Source organism: Lathyrus oleraceus, chromosome 5 (assembly GCF_024323335.1).
Source record: "Lathyrus oleraceus cultivar Zhongwan6 chromosome 5, CAAS_Psat_ZW6_1.0, whole genome shotgun sequence".
NCBI lineage: Eukaryota > Viridiplantae > Streptophyta > Magnoliopsida > Fabales > Fabaceae > Lathyrus > Lathyrus oleraceus.
Window position 1 is genome coordinate 190,164,673 of NC_066583.1, and position 26,739 is coordinate 190,191,411.

Genomic DNA, 26,739 nt, shown 5'->3' on the forward strand with positions numbered 1-26,739 from the left:
AAGTGGCGCTGGCATAGGTAAAGACAGCGCTTTGTTTTCCTGGAGAAAACGCTCTCTAAAGTGGCCCTTTAAGGGCCACATTATAGTGCGCTTTCAGAAAAAAGCGCCCTCTGGAGTGGTCCATAAAGGGTCACCTTAGAGGGCGCTTTCTGGACAAAGCGCCCTCTAAAGTTGTCAATGTAAAGTGTTTAGAGGGCGCTTCCTACAGAAAGCGCCCTCTAAAGTGTTAGTTATTTTAAAAAAATTTGTTTGAAAAATAGTGGGTATTTAATTGGAAACCTGTTCGCATGCTGCAAAAGTGTAAAATTCATATTGATTTCATCCTTTAATCCAATGTTATACACCATTAATCCATTGATATATACAACATGAATCCATTTATATACAACATTAATCCTCCATATATACAACATTAATATATTGATATTCATGCACGTACAACAACATTCCATACATATATGTACACAACCTATATGATTCTATGATCAATAATGAATTGACACAATTCATCATTCATTTCATCCAAATGAGCTCTTGAGTAAGATTTGTATTCGTCAAAGTACTACAATTAAGAGAATAAAATATATTCATGATTTAGTAACAAATTAGATGAAATATCCGATAATATTAAAATAAACCCTAAGTTATTATTCCATACCATTTTTGGGATGTCTATACGATTCAACGCAATGATATCTCTCATAAATCTCAATACAAAAAATCCGCAATCGATCGAATTGTTTTGCTGAGGACACTACACAGAAAAACAAACAAACAATATATATATATATATATATATATATATATATATATATATATATATATATATATATATATATATATATATATATATATATATATATATATATATATATATATATAGTTAATTTCTTACAAACACTATTATAAGCAAAAAACAAACACTATTATAAGCAAAAATAAGAAACTTAATATATACCTGAACTCTGACCCAGGTAATGTCCTTCCTATTACGATAATTCTTTTTCGATCTAAATTTTAGTATTGTCCTAACAAAATAAAAACGTATATTGAGATCAATCTGACAGACATAATTAAATATACAAATACACACGAATATTTAGGGGAATTTCACTTACGCGTCAACCGTCTTCTTCATACTCGGATATTTACTCCAATTACCCGGTAACGAATCGAGATAATACACCATTAGTCTCGAAAGATCCATAGCAACCAACACCCAGTGACCACTGTAAAATAAAACAAAAATTTAGATGCATGAAAATTTTCTACGTAAAAGATATACATAGATTAGAATGAAATTATTAGAAAGAAAATCTAACCCGTTGCCAGAATTAAACGGTAAAAAATACAAACTGGGTGTAGTATTATCGGCCACCATGAATCTATCGACTAGTTCATTCATTACGGATGTTGGATTTTTCGTTATAAACGTTGTGTTGATACGGGAAGCAGCAATAAAATTGAATCGGTTACACAATTCAGTTCCCCGCATCAATGTGTCATACATATACCTTAAATAGAAACATAATAAACATTAGACTACTCATTGAAATGTGTAAATAAATTGTTCAACTAAGTAAATAATAAATTGATCGGAGTACCATATGTATGTATGAATGACAGCGATGCCCAATTCTTCGTGTTCAAAAGGTTGTTGCATGTCCTCCTTTGCAATTAATTCGGAATGAGCAATTCCGAAAACACCTTCATCCATATCTACACTACGGATGGCGCCGTGCATAATATCTGACTCTTCCACCATTTTCTCAAGACGCATCATAATTTGAGATTTTGTCCCGGACGTCGTTGGAATTTCCTTACTAGCTTTGTCCAACATTTGACCGGGAACCTAAAAATATAAATTAAATCATGACTTTTGTGATGCAACAGTATCGTTGTGTATATAATTCAATGGGTATATATATTTGTACCTCTTTTTGAGATTTAGGATTTGTTTTTGTCCCGGACTTCGTTGGAATATCCTTACCAGCTTTTTTCAACATTCGACCGGGAACCTAAAAATTCATATAAATTAAATCATGACTTTTTGTGATGCAACAGAATCGTTGCGTATATAATTCAATGGGTATATATATTTGTACCTCTTTTTGAGATGCAACCGACTCGATGCGTCTTGAAATCCCTTTACCAGCTTTATGTGTGGGTCTTGTAGGAGTCTAACATTACCATGTAATAAGGATTGATTAAATATCATAATTGTAGCTGAATTGAAATGTGAATACTAAATATTCATAATCATTTAGAACATATATACCCCGGCATCTGGGAAAATTAGATCTGACGGCCATCCAACAAAGGATCCGACTACATCTCACATCAACGTTGTCTCTGAAACAACGTCAGGTAATGGTAGAAGCGCGTCCGTATCTAATACAAGGTCAACCGAAACTTTCATATATCCCACCGGGAGGGGATTATGGTGAAGTAATTCACCCGAAGTGTTGTGCACTTTTCTCTTGCCAACTATGCGATAAGTTGGTGACGATAGATACAGCTGACAAGGTGTAATGCCCTAAACCAATAATAAATATGTTATTGTTAACGTGTATATGTGTCAAGTAAAAAAGTGCTATTTTAATTTCATAATAACATATATAATTACCTCGAGAAATTTCAGTTGACAATTGATACTAGCTCGGTCACTAGTATCTTTTGCCTCAGAACCGCACCTTTCCTCTCTATACCTTGCATTCTCCTTTTGCAGTTCGAGTACTTGTGCCCTTAACTCCGTCAAGGTCTCCATCACCTCTTTGTTGGTAGGATTTTTTGTTTTTGGTTTTTTATAAAATGACGACGGAGTCACACCAAAACCCTTACCCCTCACACGACCGGAATACTCAGGAACATTTAGTACTCGACTAAGTAGGCTCCTGCAATCCTGGACCTCGGTTGAAGGTAAGGTTTGGGATAAAGTCTCCTGAAATATTATTAGAGGAGATTAAAAAGGAATTATATGTCTAACAAAATTTTTGATATAATTAAAGAAATAATGTTATATATACTTACACATTCGTCATAAACATTTTGAACCGCTTCAACGACAACCCCATATTTCCCAACCCGAGCAGCCTTCCACAATACGTGCTCCGGAAGAGATGTTGCGTCACTTTTCTCCTCGGCTAGCTACACATTGAATCAGATTATAAGATCATCAATTATAACATATTGTGACAATGTATAAGCTCATAGCATTTGAATATACTCACAATTCTTTGTTGTAACCGTGCATATCCCGTACGCCCTTTTTTGTACGGATACGCGGGGTTTGATGCCCTTTTCCGATTTTTGTCGCTTACTTCCTGGATAAAAAAGTTTAAGGCATATCAGAACCAAGTAACTTAACAATTGTATAATACCATAATTAATAGACATTACATGGAATTTTTCGTTTCTTCGTTTGGCGACAAAGTTATCCCATTCTTCGGCTGAAATAATCTCCGCATACTTCATTGGCCGTTCTGCTTCAACAAATTTTCCTTCCTCATCCTTGAGAAATTTGTTGGACAAAAAGGATCGAAATCCTCGGAGTCTTTTTCCGCCCAATTGAATACAATATTTTTGCCGGCTTTCATCGATGTGAAAGGATCTCTAAAAAACATACACATGGAGTGTGTTATTGTAAGTAATATTATAACAATATATGGTCAACAAATAGTCAACAAAAAAAACATATAACAATATATGGTAAGTACCTGTATCTCGGACCATATTTTTTCTTTGCCAACCTTCAATTCCGGACTTCTCCAATTATCACATGTAATCAGAATATGTTGTCGAACAAGGAAACCAATGTAACTTGCCAACATTGAACCGTTAGGCTCAATTAGTTGGTCTTCAGCACTCCAATGTACTTCGAATTTTTCACCCTTGTCTCTTGCACGAATGATTGACTTCATAACAGTCAATCCTCGTTTGATTTCATTTTCAACATTGTTACGTGATCCACTCGCGTCATGGGTATCGTCTTGGTTACTAGCCATTTTATCTGTAATATAGAAATGATTCAATAAGACCCAAGTTAGACAATGACCATATTCGTGAAGCTACACAAAAAACACATTCATATACCTTCCATTTCTCTCATGTTACAACAATCTAAACTCTCTCTTTTTTTCATCATTATTGAATACAAACTCACACACACCTACTGCATACAAAAGACCAATGCAAACTTATGGTGTTTGGAACATGAACAAACTTGCATCCATAATCATCAAACTTCCAAGCACAAGCTCAAACACACTCCAAATGACATCAGTTTTCAATCAGAAATAAAAAACCTTACATAACCATACAAAATACAACATTCAGTGATCAAAACCATACACAAAAAAATAACAAAAAATGATTTTCAACAAGGTGCTCATGAACACCATATAGTGCTCGTTTGCCCTAAACAACATTAATCAACATAATGCACAAAATGTAAAACTCAATTTAGAAAATGCCCTAATCAAACACCTGGAAATACAAACTATTGAGAGAAATACCTTCAAGGTGACGGTAACGATGGAGAAGAAAGTGAACAACGACGGTGGACGCAGATAACTCAGTGAACGTGAACGCAGCAGCAGAAAAAGGTGACGGCGACGACGAAGGTGAGGGAGGGAGAACGAACGGAGGACGAGAGTAATCGCAGTAGAGAGTAATCGCAGTAGAGAGAAAACCCAGTTACGTAAACGAAATAGCATATGGCGAGGGAAAATAAAGAGACATGCAGTATATGTTATAATTTTAATGTTTACTAAAGGGGACCTTAGAGGGCGCTTGTGTAAAAAAAAGCGCCCTCTAAAGGGGGCCTAAGAGGGCGCTTCTAAAAGCGCTCTCTAAGGTTTTCCAAAAGCGCCTTATAAACTAGAAATGTACATGGACTTAGAGAGCGCTTTTTTAAAAGCGCCCTCTAAGGGTACCCTTAGAGGGCGCTTTCATAAACGCGCCCTCTATTGGTGTCCCTCCATTTCCTCATTATTTTTTCGCTTCACTTTAGAGGGCGCTTTGTTACAAAAGCGCCCTCTAAAGTGCGCTGTCTATTCCAGTTGTTTGCTCCTTATTTTTTCTCTTCACTTTAGAGTGCGCTTTTGTAATAAAGCGCCCTCTAAGGTGCGCTGTCTATTCCAGTTTTTGGCGTAGTGATCAAGAGGTGAATTTTGTGGAGGAGCCATGAAAGTAAAGAAAGAATGAACAAGCTAAAGATTCAATTGGAAGAGCAGCGGAAGAAGGGTCGAAATGGCGAATGATACCATATTGTGAAAATCAGTTTCTGCATTAAAGAACAAGAGATGCAGAGCAGAAAATGCAGAATGAAGAAGAAGAAGAAAGAAAGTTTTCAGGAAAAGAGAATAATAGCTTGTTATGTTATTACACGTGTGGTAGCCATGTCCTTATATAGTGTATGGTTATCTCTTAACTACCAATCAAAAATTAGCTAACAAACTGAAGCTAACTAAAAGATATTGTCCACACAAAACTCTTATCCACATAACTCCTATAAGCTATATTATATTCTCAACATTAAGTGGATGATTTTCTACTGCACTTTGTCACGGACAATATGTGAGTCCATTTCAATATGTTTAGTGCATTCGTGGAACACCAGATTATTAGAGATGTGTATAACTGATGATTTGTAACAAAAGATGTTTATGGGTTGGTTGTGTTGAATTTGGAGGTCTTGTAATAGGTATCATCCACTAGGATTTCACAGGTAGCATTGGTAAGGGCACGATATTTGGCTTCAGACAAGGTTCTAGAAATAATGTGTTGTTTCTTACTCTTCCAACATATCAATGATGTTCCAAGGTAGAAGCAAAATTTCGTAGTTGATCGTATTGTCAAAATCTGTAAAGCCAGTTAGAATTGTTGAAGAAGATTTCCAAAAAAGAAGGCATTTTCCGGTTCTGTTTTGATGTACCGTAGGATCCAAACAACAGTGTGAAAATTCTCTTCAGTAGGGCTGGATAGAAATTGGCTTAACCTGCAAATAACGTAACTAATATTAGGGTGAGTATGAGTTAAGTACAATAGCTTTCCAATCAAACTACGAAAAGAAGTGGGGTTAGATAAGAGGGGAAATATCGAGCCCGAGACAAGTTTGTGGTCGGGATCCATCAGAGTGGAAGCAGGTTCATCCCCAAGCAAGCCTGCTTCTTATAGGAGATCCAAACTATATTTACATTGACAAACATAAACTCTAGTTGATGAACGGGCAAACTTAATGCCTAGGAAATATTTCAAATTACCTAGGTCTTTGATGCTAAATTTGGAGTCTAAAGCCTGCTTTAGAAATGAGATATTAATCATATAATTTCTAGCTATCATAAGGCCATCAACATAAACCAAAACAACAGTGAAAGAAGATGAAGTGACAAGAGTATAAAGAGAATAATCATATTTTGATTGTATATAACCCAATTTAGTAAGAGCAGAAGTTAATTTATGATTCCATTATCGACTTGCCTATTTTAATCCATAAATAAAATGATTTAATTTACAGACAAGATTGGTGTTGGAAACATGTAATCCCGACGTCAGTTTCATATAAACAACTTCATCTAAATCACCATGTGAAAAGGCGGTTTTTATGTCTAATTGTTGAAGAAATCAATTATGGGTGACATCTATAGATAAAATGAGAAGAATGATAGTCATTTCAACTATAGGACTAAAAGTTTCAAGATAATCGATGCCCGCAGTTTGGTTAAAGCCCTTGGCAACAAGCTAGGCTTTGTATCGTTCGATGGTACCACTAGACATAAACTTAATTTTGAAAATTCGTTAACAAACTATGGGTTTAGTAATTGGGGGAAGAGGGACCAAGTCCAAGGTGTTGTTATCATTTAATGACTAAATTTCACATTGGATAACATGTTTACAATTAGGATCGGAAACTGCTTTAGTGCAACTAGTGGGTTCATTAATAGAAGATAACTTTAACTTAAAGCATTTATGATTAAGAGATAAGCTAGAGTAAGAAAGATCATGATGAAGAGGATAAAGATTACTACATGTGGAAGTATTGGAAGAGATGTGAGTGTTGCCTTAAATTGGAGTGTAATGGTAGTCTTGTAAGTATGTTGGAGGTTTGGTCATACAGTTTAATTTTCTTGTTGGAAGAGGGTTTGGATGGGTATTGGAGGTGAAGAGTGTGAGGATGAGTTAGGTGTGTTTGTGGGTTAAGTAGGGGAATTTTTGTTATTGTGAGGAGGTAAAATAGGGTAAGTAGGTTGTGTAAAGTTAAGGTCATTTGTGTCAAAGTAATCTTGTGGAGTAAGGTGGTATATGAGGGATTTATGAATATTTGGGAAAGCCGAGTTTGTTTGGTAGGGGAATATGGTTTCATATAAGGTAGTATTCTTGGTTAAAAAAAGTGTCTATAATGTATGTCAAATGGGGAAACTCCTTTGACACTCTGTTCATAATCAAAAAAAATACATTTCCTACTCCTATAATCAAATTTAGTTCTACCATTTTTTAGAGTGATATCATAAGCTAAGCAACCAAACATTTTTAACATAGTACAATCGTGCATAACATGATGCATAAGGAAGTGAGGAGTTTGATGTTGTAATAAAAGGGAAGGGAGTTTATTAATAAGGTAAATCGCGTGAGCCAATTTTTTTTTAGGGAGTTTGGGTTGAAAAAGTAAAGCCCTAGCAATATTTAAAAGGTGTTGGTGCTTCCTTTCAACAATAATGTTTTGTTGAGGGGTGTAAACACAGAAGTTTGATGGATAATGCCATTATTAGTAAAAAAAACTCTTAGAAAAAATTTAGGACCGTTATCGATTCTTATGGTTTTAATATTGGTGTTGAATTGAGTTTTTATGAAAGAAACAATTTTTTTAACAATAATAGAAGTTTCATATTTTAAACGCATGAGATAAGTATAACAATACCTACTAGGATCATCAACTATAGTGAGAAAATATTTAAAACCAATCATAAAAGGTATAGAATAAGAACCTCATATGTCCATGTGAATAATGAGATTGACTATTTTTAAAAGGAAGTCGTTTTTGTTAGAGGAAGGGGTATGGTCAATAGGATTGGTCAAATAATAGAGACTTGGATGGAGTCTAGTTGCCCCAATCATCCTCTAGGTAAGGGTCCCTTGTATGATGCAAGAATCTGAATTAAAGGTGACTCTACGATTTAAAGACTTGGTTAATCTAGGGATAAATATGAGGTTTGTGAAAAACTCAGGAATATATAGCACATCCGAAGGATAGAAAGTATTTGTGAATTGAATGGTGCCAGCTTGGCTAGTAGTAAAGATGGCACCATTAGGGAGCTTAGGGAGCTTAACAATTATCCTAGGAATGATAACTAAGGATTTAAAAAAGTATGACTATGGCACACATAATCGGTTGCGTCTGTGTCGAGAATCCAAAGTTGACGATCTAAAAAGGAAGGAGTAGGAAGAATACCTGAGGAGTTTATTAAATTGTTATGGAATTGTTGAATTTGAGGAGAGGCGACACTAGATGATTGTTAAAGATGCGCAAGGATGGCTTTGTGTTTCTATTTAGTAAAAGGAATGAATTGAGCATTTGAAGGTTATCCTTCAACCTCCTCAAATGAACTTGGACCCGAGTTATCAGCTACTATATTGGCTTGACTATTGTTAGTTTTTCGGAGATACGGAGGAAGCCCATGATTCTTGATATATACCTCAATGGTGTGGCCAATTTTATTGCACTAGGTGCAAACTTTTATGTCACGTCCATAATTTGAAGCTTTGTTGTTGAGATCATGGGGACGTTTTTGATAGTTGGGTTTGGAGAAGTTGGCCACGATGGTGGTGTCATCATTGGATGGAACAAGGGTTTGTCTTTCCTGTTGAATAAGTAAAGAAAATGTTTTGCTGATAAGAGGAAGAGAGTTCATCGTCATAATTTGGGATCTAACATAGGCATATTGTTTGTTGAGACCTTTTAAAAAATGAATGACATGATCGGATTCACAGTAAAATTTGAATGTGGGTAATAGGCCACAAGAGCATTTGGGGTTACAAGAACACGTGGGAAATGGTCAAACATTGTCTAACTCTTGCCAAAGTTTCTTGAGATTGGTGTAGTACTGAGTAATGGTTTGATCACCTTGTTTTAGGGTGAAGAGTTCCTCTTGAAGATCAGAAACACGAAATAGATCACCTTGGTTGTAACGGCCGCAAAGGTCCGTCCAAATTTCGTGAGTTGCGTCCATCCACAATATGCTTTTGGATATATCGTTCTCGATGAAGTTGGTTACCCACGACATCACGATTGTGTTGCAACGATCTCAGACAAGAGCAAGACGATCAGTTTCAGGTGGTCTTGGGAGGGATCCGTCAAGAAACCCAAGCTTGTTTTTTGATCGTAAAGCAACAATAACAGATCTTGACCAGGAGTGGTAATTGGAGTAGTTTAGGTGATGGGTGACGATGGATGTCACATATTATCGCTGGGATGCATGAAGTAAGGATCAATCATGTCTTGTTGGTAGTTTCTAGGGTTTTGTTGAACATTGTTGTTTTTAGTGATGGTTTCATTGTTGTTGATGGTGGGTCTTGGAGAGGAAGAATCGTTGGAATCCGCCATGGGAGAAGGTTAGAGAGGAAGTTGAAGATGACAAGAAGAAAACACAGAAAATAAAGGGATTAAGGTTTCTGATTTTGGGTGGGTACAAGGGAAAAAGATGGTTGTTAGGGTTCTTGGTGGTGGATTTAGGTTGGAGAAACAAAAAAAAATTGTAACGGTGAAATGCAAGAATGGGAAGAAAGGTTTTCGGTGGAAGAGAGTTTTCGGGGGAAGAAAGGTTTTCGGTGGAAGAGGTAGAAAAAAATGGAAAAATGTCTCTCTGGGAGAAAATAAACGGAAGGATAAGGAAATCTGGCTAGACCAATCTGATGAGAACACATGTGGATGACCGAGAGGGAGTAGCAGTGAAAAATATCGGTCCAATGAGGAAAGGATAAGGAGAGAAGGATGATGGCAACACGTGTTGGAGAAGATACAGGATCAGATAAATTATTCTACTGATACCATATAAGCTCATGCCACATTACATGTAAGCTCATGCCACATTGCATGAGCGTGAGACTTAAAAAAGAAAAAAAAATACTGAATATTAAATTTATTATTCAAAAGTGTAAAACAAAGAATAGCTACAGGAGTATTTATACAAAAACTCTATAACAGAAATCATATACCACAACTGGAAAAGAGGAATTAAAAAAGGGAGAATAATAACAAATTAAGTCCTATTCTTAAGGCTAATATTTTACGTTTTTGAGAGAGAAATTATCAAATTTAGTTTTTCGAAGTATAATCCTCTAGAACATTCAATGATTGGTCACTAGATGATAAACTCGAGGGCGGATAACAACTTGATATTCAAATAAAGGATCAAAGTATTGACTTGTAGTATTGTGTTCAGTGGTAGAGTTAGATAAAAAAATTTGGGATGACTACTAACGTAAAATAAAGATTATAAATAAAATGTAAATAGTATTTTAAATAAAACATTAAAGTTAAAATAAATACAAAGTTAATTACTAAAAATTTAAATTACATTACTTAAAACTACTTTAAAGTAATGCTTTACGCGTTCTGAGTGACTTGAAATCGTCAATAATTGACTCCGAACTAATGCTTGCACTAATCTCCCTTTCAATATATACTGTCATGCTATCTCCAAGAAACACATCATCCATTTTGTTTCTCAACTTAGTCTTAATAATTTTCATTGCTAAAAAAGACCTCTCAGTTGTGGCCGTAGAAACGGGAAAAGTCATGATAAGACGAAGTAGTCTATCAATCAATAAGTAAGTTTCAGCCTGTCCAGATGCAACCAAACATGAACATAGTTCTTGAATAGTTGATAAATTATTCAAGTTTGATGCTTAACGAGCAACAAATAGAAAATGTTGGAGTTGAAATTGCAAATTATTCTTCTCTTGATCACTAAAATCCATAGGATAATATTTTTCAACTAAAGAACAAATAGTATCAATGCTAAAAGCTTTATATCCATCATTAGAAGATAAAAAAAAGAAAGACTTAACAAATCAATTGCCTGCTCACTGAATCTGCTATTCAACTCTTGTAACTGTTTGTCAATGGTAGTGAAAAAGATTTCAACTTTAAAGTAATGTTGAATTGTGACTTGATTCTCTTCAAGACGGGAGCGTCCAAATCTTGTTGTTGAATGAACATCATTAAGATCAGGAATCTCAATACCATGTTTTTCACAAAAAGATACCACTTTAGTAAACAATATATCCCAACCATTTTCTCTCAAACCTTGAATAAGATGTTTTGTTGAACGAACCAAGTTCATAGCATTAACTACATCTTGATTTTTTTTAAGGCTTGACAAAACATATCTGTTATTCCCACGATTTCTTTCATCAAGTGCAAAATAAATATAAAATCAAATGCCTTCAAGTAATTATAACAACTATCTACATCCCCACGTATAGCATAACTCCCTCTATCTTTTGCAAATTTTTTTAAAACTAAACAAGTTGCTTCATACATGTTTATCAAGCTAGAAATTGAATCGTAATGTGCCCCAACGAATATCTCCAGCTCGTTTCAATATACCAACTTGATTTGCACCTTTACTAGTTACAATCTCATCAATCTCTAACAAATAAGCAATTTCTTCTAATTGGGCAGCTTGTAACTCATCATGACGCTTTGTAGAAGAATAAACAACATTCACAACAAAGATCAGCTTCTCAAAAAATTTATGAACATGTTTGACTTCTCTTGATGATGTAACTAATGCAAGTTGCAATCGATGAGCAAAACAATGAATATAGTATGCATAAGGACAATCATTCATAAAGAGGGCTTATAAACCATTACATTCTCCTCTCATATTGCTAGCACCATCATACCCTTGGCCACAAATGTTAGAAACATCAAGGTTATGTCGAGAAAGTATATCACATATTGCTTCCTTAAGAGTTAAAGATGTGATGTCTTTAACATGTGCCACATCAAAAAATCTCTCTTGTATTAAACCAATTTTATCAACAAATCTTAATACAAGAGTCATTTGTTCCTTTTTTGACTCATCACGGGCTTCATCAACAACGATACAAAATTTGGAATCACCAATTTCCTCACGAATACTCTTTTTCACCCTACTAGAAAGAATTTGCAAGAGCTCTTTTTGAATTTGATGTGAAGTATACTTGCAATTTTGTGGAGCATTTTCCAACACAACTTTTGCAACTTCACCATTGTAGGATGCTAAAAGTTTCAATAACTCAAGAAAGTTACCTTGATTTCTTGATTTGCTACTTTCGTCGTGGCCCCTAAAAGCACAAGCTTGTAGTGTTAACCAACGAACAGTGTCAATTGAAGTCTTGAGTCGTAACCGATTATTCATTCTTTGACTTGAACTTTGCACTTGAATAACATTTCTAATATGACCATCTTGATTCAACAAGTCTTGACAAGCTTTCATTGCATTGTTGTGTGGTGAGCAAGGATCCTTCCCTATGTGTTTAAGAAAGGAACAATATTTTCCATGCCTAACTTTCTTCCAATTTCTAAAACCCATAGAAATAAAGATAAGTGATTCGGGACGTCCATTTAGTTTTTTGCTAAAAAGGTAACATGGTAAGCAATATGCGGCATCTTCAGATGGTAAATATTCGAACCATGATGAAAATATGCTAAACCAAGTATGTTGAAACCTTCTCGGATGATCATCGTTATCGGACAAAGGATAGTTTTCTAAATGAATTTGATATAAACCCCATTTTAGATAAGCTCTTCGTATTGCATCCACTTGATTTGGTGGATGTTGCCAAATCGGAGGACGCTTTCCAGGATCACGTTCCAAAGAATTTTCAAAACCATGATGCTCTTCAATTGTTGGATTCTCAAGAACTGTTTCAGATTCGGATGTCGGGATTATAATTTCTTCATCTCTCTCTTCTCTTTCAATTTCACATGTTTTCCTTTTGAAAAAAGAATCAATTTTTCTATTATTCATCTTTACTCTTCCTATAATATCATATCAGATCCAAAAATCAATTTAGAGAACCTAAAAATTAAAAGAGAAAAAAATTAATAAACTTAATTAATTAACTTTAATCCGTTTTCAAATACCAATAACTTCACTGTTAGAAATTAGCAGCAACAATGATTAAATAAACCTTATTACAGTGTATAATTATATTTGTAAATTACAGTGTTATGAATTGACTTAATAAACCTCATATAGATTATTTTAACACATCAAGAAAGAGGAATCCTAAAAATCTCAAAAACACAAATCAAGCGATCACTTTAATTTGTTACTTTTTATAAAAGAAGAATGAATAAAATTTTTTACCTGTTAGATGCCGATCACTTTAATCTGTTCCGATTCGGGTGCCGGTAGCAAACTCATATGAGAAAGAAAGGAAAGATATAAGCTTTTTACCTTATCTGTATTTTAACCTAACTTTGAATAAAAAAAATAAATAAAAATTAATTTTAATTTAAAATAAAGATGTTTTAGTAATTTAATATATATGAATTAAAAAAAAATAAAAAATTGAGGGATGGCCGTGGCCTTCCCACGTTCCCCTCAGTTCCGCCACCGATTGTGTTAACTAAAATAAGACGATGAAAACTTGATTAATTCCTATATAGAGCATAATTTTGAAAGTATTTAACGGAAGGTAACAAGACGATTTTTCATGACATGTGCTCAACTGATGTTTTACATATACTATATCAAGGTGTTTAATAAAGTGTCAAATGATATCTTCTAGATGCATCTTGTGACTAAATGATCATCAGATAGAAGTAGACTTTCACACTCTTTATTAAAATAAATCCCAACAGGATTATTTATTACATTTATTCATTCCCCCTGTAGGGACTATTACATCACAGCTTTAGAGTTTTACTCCTCCATTTTGATGATACATCTGATTGACTCCCCTTTCAGCATGTAATCAAAAGCTTTGTTAATCTCTGAAAATGGTATTGTGTGTGTAATGAATTTCTCCAGTTCCAGCTCCTGCAATATCACATGAACATCACATTAACAACACAAATAACATATCATTCTGCAATATTAGTTAATCCGCCTAAAGCACTGCATATTCAAACATGTATAAAAGCTTACCCCTTTCATGTACTTCTCAACAACATTAGGAAGATCAGTGCGAGGTTTGTAATTTCCGTAGAAGGTACCCTTAAGAGTCCTCTCGGTCAAGAAATTCAAAGGATGAGTTTTGAAGGCATCATCTTTGTTTGGAACTCCAACAAGCACAGCAACACCCCAACCCTGATAAGAACAACAGATCAAGATTCAGCATTAGCCTTAGTAAGCTATATAATTTTTCCAGAAACAAAGAGAAAATAAACTTCATTTTGGATACATCATGGACACATTCGAATGCCGAGATCATGGCCTGGACGCTCCCAGTACATTCAACAGCACGGTCCACACCCCCATTGGTCATTTCAGCAATTACCTGCAAACCAATTTTCACATCTCAGTCCCTTTTGTATAAAAAACAAACAACATTTTAAGGCATAGCATCATACTAACTTCTTGCACAGGTTTGTCGTGATCTTTTGGGTTTATGAAATCAGTTACCCCAAAATTCTTAGCTGCCAACGAGAAAAGAATAAGAAATGCCATCAGAAAAAGAACATTCATTGAATTTATGTTGATCCAAATCATCAAGGATTTCAGACAAGTTAAAAGCATTGTACCTAATTCAAATCGGCTGGAAACTAAATCAACTCCAATGATTCTTGATGCACCAGAAATCCTTGCCCCTTCAGCAGCCTATATTATGGTTTAAAGAGAAGAGCAGATGTTAATATTGGCTCATTTCATTTCCAATTATAACTGCAACAGTAACACACATATACAATCAAAGGTATAAGAGTAACATACAGCAAGGCCAACAGCTCCAAGTCCAAAGATAGCAACAGAAGAGCCAGGTTTTGGTTTTGCAACATTGACGGTAGCACCAAAACCTACAAGAATATATGCAAATTAAACTGAGAAAAACATCAACAGATGTTGTTACCGATACTATTATCACTGTTTTTATATTAAAGAACAAATTGTGGATAATTACACCACAGCGACTGCAATCAGTGTCGCGACACCTCTACTGACCGAAATACCGAAAGCCTTTCCACGACCGCGACCGTTTTTAAAACTCTGATATTATTATCTCAAGTTAGAGATCTTCTACATACCAGTGCATATTCCACAACTGAGTATGCAAACTTTGTCAAGTGGTGCATCAGGGTTGATCTTTGCAACACATCCAGCATGAACCACAGTATACTCGCTGAACGTAGAGGTGCCGACGAAATGGTGCACAGGTTGTCCCTTAATAGAGAATCTGGACTGGTTGTCATTGAGCATGACACCTCTATCTGTGTTGATCCTAAGAAGATCACACATGTTGCTTTCTTCTGACTTACAATGCGGACAATCCCCACACTCTCCTGTGAATACAGGCAGGGCTTGATCTCCTGGTTTCAGATGAGTCACACCCTCACCTACACTCTCCACAATCCTGATCAACATCATCCCAACAAATATCAAAAACGTTCATTCACATTACATACTAAATTACCAACACATTACATAATCAAATGATTCAACCAAGAATACATAAGAGAAAGATTTATAATAGGTGGTTCAACTTAGAATATTGAGAAGAGAAACATACCCTCCAGCTTCATGGCCAAATATTCGAGGAAACAACGGAGTCTGACCCTGAAACAAGGGAAAAGTGTAAAAATTTATAACTGAGTCCTGAATTTAGGTATCCAAATACAAATTATTTAAAAGTTGATAGATCTAATTAAAACTATCTAAAAGTTCACGATTAGATTAAAAAAAGTTAGTTCATGGATCTATTAGTCTTTATAATCTACCTTAGCTTCCCAAAAATAAACATCAGTGTGACAAAGGGAGGTGAAGAGTATCTTGAGACGAACTTCACCGGCCTGCGGTGGCGCCACCTCTACTTCTTCAGTCACCAGCGGCTTCCCAGCTTCCCATGCAACCGCAGCTGCAAGTATATTACAAATTTTCAAAACACAATCAATAAACCGATGATTAAAATATTAATGGTAGGAAACAAAATGAAAATGAATAGAACAACATAGTTTGAAAAAACAAAGAGATGTTAGACCTCTGCACTTGATGACTTGACCAACAGTGTTCGACATGATTAACAGATGATCTAGGGACAAGAATGAAATGTATGAGTGAGTTGTTTGTTGTTGTTATCTTATCACAACGACTTGTCAGTGACATCTATTTATGGTAGTGAGAGATGAAACAGAGGTTAACACGGAAACATTTTTTTTAAATAAACATAGTACTATTACTACTGCTGTTTTACCTTTTCTATATTTCTTTTACCAAAATTAATAAATGATTCCATATGAATTTTTGTTATTTGTATCGATCATTTATAGCATACTATTGCTTATGAGATTGATGTAGGTTATTAGAAATTTATGCGTCCAGGACGAGGGGGACCTCAGGGTCTCATCTCCATTATGCAAAGTCAGACTTTAGAGTAGACTTACTGTGTCAAGATTTAGAGATCATGCAGCATACATAATTTAGAGAAACCTCGAGTTTAAAAAAAATATCTTCTAGCGGACATTGCCCAAGTTAGAAGATTTAGAAATAGACTTTGACATATTACTAAAAGTTCAACGACAAATAAATGGTTGGAAGCATGTGTTTGAGCTTGGTCAGGAGAGTTATATCCCTTATTTTCATATGTATGATAAACCCTTACAATTGTTTGTAATGAGCTGGAAATATTACAATAGAGATTTAGTTGAAAAGACACTTAGACAATTCGCAAGACTCATTTTATTAGTCGGGGGTTATAGTATATGTTAAAAAAAAGGTTGAATTTAATTCATCCCTACAAAATTAATTTTTAAGGTGATGATTATTCTCACTTTTAAGAACATGTTTTATATTGTTTGATTTGAGACTTTTAACAATATATTTAAAGATTATGAAACCTATGCATCATACAAACTCAATTAATAAAGGATACTTTTATTTTTAAAATAATTTGTCATATTATTTACAAGGAGGTTGATTTCATGCTTTTGAAATCTATAACAAAGATTTGAGACAAATTTTAGAAGAACATTATGTTGGAGCTTGGTGACGAAATAGGGCTAACTTTTGCCTTGACCTAGGAGTCCAAATGAGCAATCTTTTTTTTTTTTTTTTAATTTGGCATGATATGATTTTGAATACCCTAAAAGTTAAAAAAAAATGTCAACAGGAAGGAAAATTCGAATCTGGTATGGTCTTGCTTCAAAAATGACTCATTATAGAGATGGTTAATCATATTATGATTATTCCTCCTCCTCTTTCCGAGGATGGTGTTGAAAAATTGGGGTGGAGGGACAATAGAGACAATAAATTTTCAACTAACAATTCTGATGGGAAATTTAACAACAAATAACAATAACAACTCTAACAGAGCAATATGCAGCGAATAATCAATTTCCCAAGCTTGCAAGAATCTGTGAGGAGCAACAACAAATAATCAAGGCAACTAAAAACACCACCACAAGGGACACAATAATTTTTAACGTGGAGAAACCTTCTCAATGTGAAAAGTAAACAACCACGGGACCAAGCCAGTAATAGAGTTCCACTATGATCAAAATATGGGTACAAGAGAGTTTTAAATATGACACAAATCCGTGCTCAGTAACCAGCCAAAAATAGCAAGGTAACCAGCATAACAATCAGCCAAAACAATGAGAAAACAAGCATGAAATTGAGAACAAAATTCAGCAGAAAAACCAGAAAAAAACTGCTACTGTCCGAGCTCGATTTCTCCCACCTCAGACCTCTGATCAATGATCCAACCGGTCAGATTGAAGTACCACGAGTCACGAACCTGCTGTCCAAATTTCAGCCCGATCCGACGGTGAACGAAGGAGAAATCACGAATCTAGTGCAGCTGCTCTGTTTTATGCGAAAATGGGTTTTGCTCTTCCTCTCTCACTTTTCTCTTGCCTCACTATTTGAATTCATCTCTCTAACCCTCACTAATCTGACCTCTCTCCACTTGGTTAAGTGAGACACATGGGCTTGCACATATTGAGCCTTTCTCCACATAGGAAGGGAGCCCAAAACCCAACATATCTCCCCCTCACAACTATGTGGAGGTGACCGCCAAACCGACGATCTCACAGCAAGTTTCAAACTTGTTTCTCGGTAATGCCTTGGTCATCATATCAGCATCATTATCATCTGTATGAACCTTGGCCAATTCCAACAACCCAACATCCAAAGCATCACGTATCCAATGATACCTAATATCAATGTGCTTGGACCTAGAATGAAAAGTTGAATTCTTACCAAGATGAATTGCACCTTGACTATCACAAAATAACAAGTACTTATCTTGAACAAAACCAAGCTCCTGCAAGAATTTCTTCAACCATAACAATTCCTTGCATGCTTCTGTAATGGCAATGAACTCCGCCTCAGTAGTGGACAATGCAACACACCTCTGCAATCTGGATTGCCATGCCACAGCTCCCCCTGCAAACTTAATCAAGTAGCCTGAAGTAGACTTTCTGGAATCAATGTCTCCAGCCATATCAGAATCAGTATATCCCACAAGAGTATGCTTATCACCTCCAAAACAAAGCCTCAAACTGGTAGTACCACGAAGATACCTCAAAATCCATTTCACAGCATTCCAATGCTCTCTACCTGGATTAGACATAAATCTACTAACTGTACCAATAACATGTGCAATATCAGGCCTTGTACACACCATTGCATACATTAAACTACCCACAACAGATGCATAAGGAACCCGTTGCATATTTGATTTTTCAGCTTCATTGGAAGGACTCTGACTAGTACTCAATTTAAAATGAGTAGCAAGAGGAGTACTTACAGCCTTAGCATTTTCCATATGGAACCTCTGTAACACTCTTTCAACATAGTGTTCTTGTGACAGCCAAAGTTTCTTCTTGTTACTGTTACGCATGATTCTTATACTAAGAATCTGCTTAGCAGCTCCCATGTCTTTCATGGCAAATGACTCGCCCAATTGCTTCTTCAACCTGTCAATCATGGAAATATTTTTCCCAACAATAAGCATGTCATCAACATACAATAACAGGATAATGAAATCATCATCAACAAACTTTTTAACAAAGACACAGTGATCAGAAGTAGTCTTCTTGTAGCCTTGCTCACACATAACTGACTCAAACTTCTTGTACCACTGACGCGAGGCCTGCTTCAAACCATATAGACTCTTTCTCAGCCTACACACATAGTCTTCCTTGCCTTTAACCAGAAAGCCATCAGGTTGCTTCATGTAAATCTCTTCCTCCAAGTCACCATGAAGGAAAGCGATTTTGACATCCATTTGCTCTACCTCCAAATTAAGAGTAGCAGCCAAACTCAACACGGTTCTAATGGATGACATCTTCACCACAGGAGAAAAAATCTCATTGAAATCAACACCCTTTCTCTGTCTGAAACCTTTCACAACCAATCTGGCTTTATACCTTGGAGATGTAGAAGTGCTTTCTTGCTTCACCCTGAAGATCCACCTGTTTTCTAAAGCCTTCTTGCCCTTAGGCAATTTCACCAAATCAAAAGTGTGATTATCATGCAAAGACTTCATTTCATCTTGCATAGCATCCATCCACTTCTTCTTTTCATCACTCTCCATGGCTTCATTATAACATTCAGGTTCTCCTCCATCAGTCAAGGTAACATAGTCATCAGAAGGATACCTGGTGGATGGTTTCCTCTGCCTAGTAGACCTCCAAACTTGAGCTTGAGGGAGTTCAGGAGCATCACCAAGATCCTCATCTTGTGACATTTCATGTTCCTCTTCAGCATCATCATTAGGAACATCAAAATTATCTCCAAGTTGCTGATCACCAACATCATCATGTTGCTCATCATTCTGAACATTATTTTCAGCAGTATCCAGATCATGTATAGGCATCCGAACTGGATCAACATCAGACAAACCATTATCAATCTCAGATGTAGTCTTCTCCATCTTATCAATGTCTTCAATGGTTTGGTCTTCTATGAACTTCACATCACGGCTTCTAACAACTTTCTTCTCAACTGGATCATACAGCTTGTAGTCAAATTCATCCTGACCATAACCGATAAAGATGCACTGTCTTGTCTTCGCATCCAACTTGGATCTCTCATCCTTTGGAACATGCACATATGTTTTGCAACCGAAGACACGCAAATGATCATACCTGACATTCTTGCCAAACCAAATCTTGTCTGGCACCTCAGCATTCAAAGCAACTGCAGGACTCAGATTAATAACATGCACTGCCGTGTACAATGCTTCACCCCAGAAATGCTTAGGCAACTTTGCTTCAGAAAGCATACACCTAACTCTTTCAATCAATGTCCTCTTCATTCTCTCTGCTAAACCATTCAGCTGAGGAGTTTTAGGAGGAGTCTTTTCATGTCTGATACCGTGCTGCTTGCAATAAACATCAAATGGTCCATAATACTCACCACCATTGTCAGTACGAATGCATTTCAGCTTCTTGCCTGACTGTCTCTCCACCATAACATGGAACTCTTTGAATTTCTCCAGAACTTGGTCTTTTGTCTTCAAAGCATAGACCCAAAGCTTCCTGGAACAATCATCAATAAAAGTAACAAAATAAAGTGCACCACTAAATGACTTTACCTTCAACGGGCCACAAACATCAGAATGCACCAATTCAAGCAACTCTGACTTCCTTGAGGGAGGATGTTTCTTGAAGGATACTCTAGTCTGCTTACCAGCCATGCAATGAGAACATTTCTCCAACTCTGCACTCTTTAATCCCGGAAGTACATTCCTTTTAGCTAAACAATTCAGCCTCTTTTCACTGATATGACTAAGCCTGCGGTGCCACAAAGAAGCCTCCATATCCATGGCATTCACACTGTCTTTAGCAACCAATGCTTTAGTCCAATACAGTTTATTAATTTTCTCCCCTCTGGCCACAACTAAGTTACCTCTGGTGAGTTTCCATTTTCCTGAACCAAAGTGATTATCATAACCACCACCATCAAGCATCTGCACAGATATCAAATTAAAGCGAACATCTGGAGCATGTTTGACTCCTCTAAGCAACAACTGCACTCCCACGTTGGTCTGCAAACAAACATCACCAATACCAACTACCTTGGATACACCATCATTACCCATCTTCAACACTCCAAAGTCACCAGAAGTGTAAGATGTGAAGAACTCCTTCCTTGGTGTAACATGCAGTGTAGCACCACTATCAATAATCCACATGCTCTCATCTGATACAAGATTTACTGAATCATAGTCACGGAGAATAATCAGATCATCACAAGTAGCAGTAGTAACACGGTCATCATCATCATGATTCTTATCTCTCTGCTTACTGTTATTGTTTTTGCTCTCCCTTTTCCATATGAAATAGTTCCTTTGTATGTGCCCCATTTTGTGACAATAATTGCACTCCACATTCTTGTATCTGGACTTGGACTTGCTTCTGTTGTTCTCTCTACTCGCACTTCTGCTATTCTGTCTGTTCCCTTTCGGTTCCTTTCTTTGACTTCGGCCCCTGTTCTCAGTGACAAGTACCTCGGAATGAGATGAAGTACCTTGTGCCTTCCTTCTCATCTCCTCATTAAGAACACTTCCCTTTACACTTTGCAAAGAGACAACACCATCAGAAGCTGGGTTTGTAATTGAAACCCGAAAAGTTTCCCAAGAATCTGGTAGAGTATTCAGTAGCCATAGTCCCAACACTTCATCATCAAATTTGATACCCATACCTGACAATTGATCTAGGAGCCCTTGAAAATCATTTAAGTGATCTGAAATAGAAGTCCCCTCCTTGTACCTCAAATTCATTAAGGAATTCAACAAATACAACTTATTATTCCCTGATTTAGAAGCATACAAAGATTCAATCTTCTTCCACAAGGTTCTTGCATGTTCCTCATTAGCAATGTGATTATAAACATTGTCTTCTACATATTGCCGAATAAAACCACAAACTTGCTGATGTTCAAAACTCCAATCCTCATCAGTCTTGGATTCTGGCTTCTCACTAGCAAACACAGGAAGATGCAAATTCTTCACAAATAACAGATCCTTCATTTTTCTCTTCCACAAGTGATAATTAGAGCCATTCAAACAAATCATTCTATTTGTATTTGCCTCCATCATTCAAACAAGTCAAACAACCCCTTAACCAAAGAGCTCTGATGCCACTCTGATGGGAAATTCAACAACAAATAACAATAACAACTCTAACAGAGCAATATGCAGCGGATAATCAATTTCCCAAACTTGCAAGAATCTGTGAGGAGCAACAACAAATAATCAAGGCAACTAAAAACACCACCACAAGGGACACAATAATTTTTAACGTGGAGAAACCTTCTCAATGTGAAAAGTAAACAACCACGGGACCAAGCCAGTAATAGAGCTCCACTATGATCAAAATATGGGTACAAGAGAGTTTTAAATATGACACAAATCCGTGCTCAGTAACCAGCCAAAAATAGCAAGGTAACCAGCATAACAATCAGCCAAAACAATGAGAAAACAAGCATGAAATTGAGAACAAAATTCAGCAGAAAAACCAGAAAAAAACTGCTACTGTCCGAGCTCGATTTCTCCCACCTCAGACCTCTGATCAACGATCCAACCGGTCAGATTGAAGTACCACGAGTCACGAACCTGCTGTCCAAATTTCAGCCCGATCCGACAGTGAATGAAGGAGAAATCACGAATCTAGTGCAGCTGCTCTGTTTTATGCGAAAATGGGTTTTGCTCTTCCTCTCTCACTTTTCTCTTGCCTCACTATTTGAATTCATCTCTCTAACCCTTACTAATCTGACATCTCTCCACTTGGTTAAGTGAGACACATGGACTTTCACATATTGGGCCTTTCTCCACATAGGAAGGGAGCTCAAAACCCAACAAATTCATCTACATAACTTTATCTTTCTCTGATTATGACATATAATAGTATCGACCGAAGTATCATTTGTAAGTGGAAAGAATTTCAGCAAACACAAACGTTTACTTGACTTATGTCTCACGAGAGACTTTTGAAAAACTTTAGACGCAACAAATGGAACCCATGTTAACACAGAAAAATGGTTTTGTTCTGCATTTTTGATTAGAAACTCAAAGGGCCAAGTTTATAGACTTAGCAGTACAACTGACTACCTAAAAAATAGGAAATTACCTCACACACTAATAACATATCTTAAGTGTGTGCAAGACTTAGCAATACAACTTACTACCTAGAAAATAGGAAACTACCTCACACACTAACAACATATCCTAAGTGTGAGAGAAAATAGGAATTGAAAGCAACAAACAATTAATTAAAAACAAACCATAGAAATAATTCTAAAAATCAAACTGACTTATTCAACAAGATTCACTCTTGAGTGCAACTTTTGATTCATGTGTTGCGAGATTGTCTTATGCAAAACATGTATGAATTTGACACGTTGTTTCAAACAAAATGATTGAATTTATTCTTTTTCTTATAGGGATTGGATATTGCGAAGTTTCAAGAAATGCATTGGAAGTCCATCTTTATAAAATCTTGCTAGTATCTTTGAAGGTAGAGAAAAAAATTACGAGGGATTTCTGTTAGAATAAGATTTGGTTATGCATAACAATATTGATGATAACAATTCGGACTGAATTTATTCCACCTTGAGTTTTGATGATAACAATATTGTATTTGTGTGAGAAAATTTTTGGTACTCTAATGGTATCGAGGGGAATCAAATCACGAATTATGATTGAGTAAAGAAGAGAACTCGACGCTTTTGAACTCCGACGCGGTGAACTTCTGGAAGATCAACAGGTAATGAATTCCTTGTTTCCTCTACTCTTCTCTATTTCACTTCATCTTCTTCGGTTCTTCTTCCTTGTTGTTGTTGATGCATTGCAGAGAGGGAGAGCTGAGAGAAATGGTGAAGAGATGTTCGTGAGAGGGTTGATTTGTTACTGATGAATGTGCAGGTGATTGAATGGATTCGAAATTAAAAGAATTTGAGAGGTTCCGCTTTTTCTGTGCAAAATGAGAGTTCTGCAACTTGAAGAGTGAAAGAGTCCTTTATAGGTGAGGGAAGAGAGTTAACAGTGTTAGCTCTGTTAACTTTATCCAAGTGGAAGTTGGTTAGCCGTGACGTTTCCGTTAGTTATCCTGTTAAATAATCGGTTAGGTTAGTCACGTGAGTTTGTTGGTAGTAACCTTATGTTGTAGTTTCGTTAACTTGTGATCGCTTAAAAGTGGATTTTGCAGGGAGTGTCAATGGCATGAAAATGTTAGCCTATTAGTTATTGAATTCAGTTGAGGTTAACTGTCATGGTTAATTAATTGAAAGAAAAAGGTTATGAGTTAGATCTCTTAAATCTAATTAACTGGAAATGCAAGTCGTAACCTGTTTTGCATAGGAGTTAGGATGCAATGAAAATCCTTGTTAGATGCTCTGCAATAAAATTGTAATAGACTGTTAAATAAATCTATTAACATGAGTTAGTTATCTTCGTTTCCCTTATCTTCGTTTCCCTTAAATTGTTAGATGCTCTCAATGATAAATTTATGTCAATGTGAAATGGTGATGGATTGTTAGCTATATGATCATGGTTGCAAAAGTCAGGTGTTGAACATAGCCTATTGTTGGCATGGTGTATGAAATTTGGAATGGAATTGTGTTAAATTGCTTAATCAGAATTATGTATGGGATGCTATTGGACTATATGGAAAGTTAATGAGTGCTATTTATTTCTTTGAATGCTTGGATCAATGCAATTGTTGCTATTACATGTTTTTGTTAATTATGAGAATCACATTAAACTGATGTTAATGAGTTTAGCCATTTCAACAATCTATGTTATAAAACTCTTGGCCATTGTTAGGCATTACTTAAATTGGAATTAATAATAATGACTAATTGACAGTTTGTTACGTTAATTCCATAAAAAAAGAAAATGGGAATTGCTTGGCTTGGTTTGTTGGTTAGGATGTTTGGTGTGAACATGAAATGGTTTTGGATTGTTATGATTAATAACTTGAATATGTTATGCATTGATGCTTTAGTATACTTTGAATGCAATTTTTTTTTGTTGATATGCAAGGCTGATGTTGCTTGGGGTTTTGGTCATGATTCAAGAGTGGTTGACATACAAGTATCATGAAAGTTCAACAAATGGAAAATGCAACCAAGCATGGCTTACTTGGCCATGAAGGTGACTTCGATATGAAGTCAATTGAGAAAATGGAAGAATTAAGATTAAAAAGGAATTTAGGGTTAAGTTTAGGTGGTGTTGATTTTGGTCAATTGTTGACGAAAAAGTCAACAGTTGACTAAAAGTCAACCTTAGCAAAATCTTTATTTTTGTGTGTAAATTTTGTATGGATATTTGTAAACTTGACATTGTATGAATGTAATGGACCTTTGTATGAAAATGGTTCTTTTGATCTCAAATGAAAAGATAATTTTGAATTTCAAATAACTTTTTCCACGTCAAACCATGTTTGAAATGCCTTGTATGAATCATGCTTTATGATTTTGAATGAAACATGGAACATGAACGAATGGGCTAGAAATTCCATTAATGGATTTAGAAATGAAATGAATCGTGGATGTGAATGAATTCATGACCTATGAATTCCATAATGGACCAAGAACTAATGGATCATAGGTGTATCATGGACCAATGAATGCACCATAAGAAAATGAATCAATGCATTATGAATTTGAGCCCAATGATGCACCATAAGTAATGAATCAAGAATAATTTTAAACAAAGACCAATAACCATGTAATAAAACCTAATTCAAGATGATTGATGGCAAATGATATGATGCAAGACACAAAGATCAGATGCCTCATTCCATGAATCAAGTAAACCACTGGATCTAACAAGAAATATGGTTTTGCAAATCCAATTCAAAATAAATGGTCCTCAATGGTCATGAATCTAAACTAGGGGTTCAAGACACATGATCTAAAGATGATAAAACAAGAACTGATGCTCTTCAAGCCAACCAAGACAAATGGCTCATGAAATTAGGGTTTCACAACCACTCAAGACAAAATCAACACCCAAAGTCAAGAACTAAGGTTTGTATGCATAAATGAGTGTCATGATGTGAACTCCATGAATCAAGATCCAAGAGAGCGTGCAATTAGGGTTTGCATTCCTTATGATGATCAATTCTCCAATCCTAAAACAAAACCCTAGTTTGAAACAACCATCAGCTTTGAATCCATGGATGCTTGTATTAACATGGATACATGATGAATATGAATGGAGCATAAATATGTACAGATGAATCTTAAGTCAAAAGTTCGAGTGAAAAGGGGAGGGAAAATTTGGGGTACAACACAAGGATAATGGTAATGCAACCATTGTTCATGATGATTATGAATCATTTTTTGTCCTAGTGGTTTCGAGTAGCAACTCTAGTAAGTAGTGGATTACAGATTCAGGTTTCACTTGGCACATGACTCCAAACAAATATGTGTTTAAAGAATTGTGTGATCAAGAAGGTGGATCAATGTTATTGGGAAACAGTAAATCCTGCAAGATTGCAGGGCTTGGATCTGCGAGGTTCAAGCTCCATGATGAAACCATAAGGTTGCTGATAGGTGTCAAATATGTACCTAGTCTGAAGAG

The 26,739-nt window shown here is 35.9% G+C and overlaps 2 protein-coding genes across 7 annotated transcripts; both read right to left on the reverse strand.

Annotated features, from left to right (window-relative positions):
- Window positions 1-288: 288 nt before the first annotated feature.
- LOC127082486 (uncharacterized) lies at window positions 289-9,987 on the reverse strand. 5 transcript variants are annotated; one of them, XM_051022729.1, is made up of 10 exons: window positions 9,122-9,986; window positions 4,515-5,998; window positions 3,717-4,009; window positions 3,400-3,612; window positions 3,231-3,323; window positions 3,031-3,147; window positions 2,627-2,941; window positions 2,279-2,536; window positions 2,106-2,180; window positions 1,947-2,018 (listed from the first exon to the last, which is right to left on the reverse strand). In XM_051022729.1, the coding sequence occupies exons 3-8, from the start codon at window positions 4,002-4,004 to the stop codon at window positions 2,336-2,338; spliced, it is 1,227 nt and encodes a 408-aa protein (XP_050878686.1). In that variant the 5' UTR covers window positions 4,005-4,009; window positions 4,515-5,998; window positions 9,122-9,986; the 3' UTR covers window positions 1,947-2,018; window positions 2,106-2,180; window positions 2,279-2,335. The 5 variants fall into 5 exon arrangements, with proteins under 5 accessions (XP_050878688.1, XP_050878686.1, XP_050878684.1 ...); XM_051022727.1 differs by having other exon boundaries at window positions 8,450-9,986; XM_051022731.1 differs by lacking the exons at window positions 2,627-2,941; window positions 3,031-3,147; window positions 3,231-3,323; ... (2 more) ...; window positions 4,515-5,998; window positions 9,122-9,986 and adding exons at window positions 289-562; window positions 659-754; window positions 959-1,028; ... (1 more) ...; window positions 1,323-1,514; window positions 1,605-1,852 and having other exon boundaries at window positions 1,935-2,018; window positions 2,279-2,353.
- A 3,821-nt stretch (window positions 9,988-13,808) lies between these two features.
- On the reverse strand, window positions 13,809-16,354 carry LOC127082485 (alcohol dehydrogenase 1-like). Of its 2 annotated transcripts, XM_051022726.1 has the most exons (10): window positions 16,186-16,354; window positions 15,926-16,062; window positions 15,718-15,764; window positions 15,236-15,561; window positions 14,925-15,007; window positions 14,738-14,813; window positions 14,571-14,632; window positions 14,398-14,493; window positions 14,142-14,303; window positions 13,809-14,033 (listed from the first exon to the last, which is right to left on the reverse strand). In XM_051022726.1, the coding sequence occupies exons 1-10, from the start codon at window positions 16,220-16,222 to the stop codon at window positions 13,917-13,919; spliced, it is 1,143 nt and encodes a 380-aa protein (XP_050878683.1). In that variant the 5' UTR covers window positions 16,223-16,354; the 3' UTR covers window positions 13,809-13,916. The 2 variants fall into 2 exon arrangements, with proteins under 2 accessions (XP_050878683.1, XP_050878682.1); XM_051022725.1 differs by having other exon boundaries at window positions 14,571-14,813.
- Window positions 16,355-26,739: the final 10,385 nt, after the last annotated feature.

Coding starts and splice junctions, on each gene's coding strand:
- LOC127082486 (XM_051022730.1), bottom strand. CDS start 4,004: ATGGCTAGTAACCAAGACGATACCCATGACGCGAGTGGATCACGTAAC. Junction 3,613..3,716: donor AAATATGGTCCGAGATACAG/GTACTTACCATA, acceptor TATGTTTTTTAG/AGATCCTTTCACATCGATGA. Junction 3,324..3,399: donor GAAGAAACGAAAAATTCCAT/GTAATGTCTATT, acceptor TTTTTTATCCAG/GAAGTAAGCGACAAAAATCG.
- LOC127082485 (XM_051022725.1), bottom strand. CDS start 16,222: ATGTCGAACACTGTTGGTCAAGTCATCAAGTGCAGAG. Junction 14,814..14,924: donor TTGGAGCTGTTGGCCTTGCT/GTATGTTACTCT, acceptor ACCATAATATAG/GCTGCTGAAGGGGCAAGGAT. Junction 14,494..14,570: donor ACGACAAACCTGTGCAAGAA/GTTAGTATGATG, acceptor ATTGGTTTGCAG/GTAATTGCTGAAATGACCAA.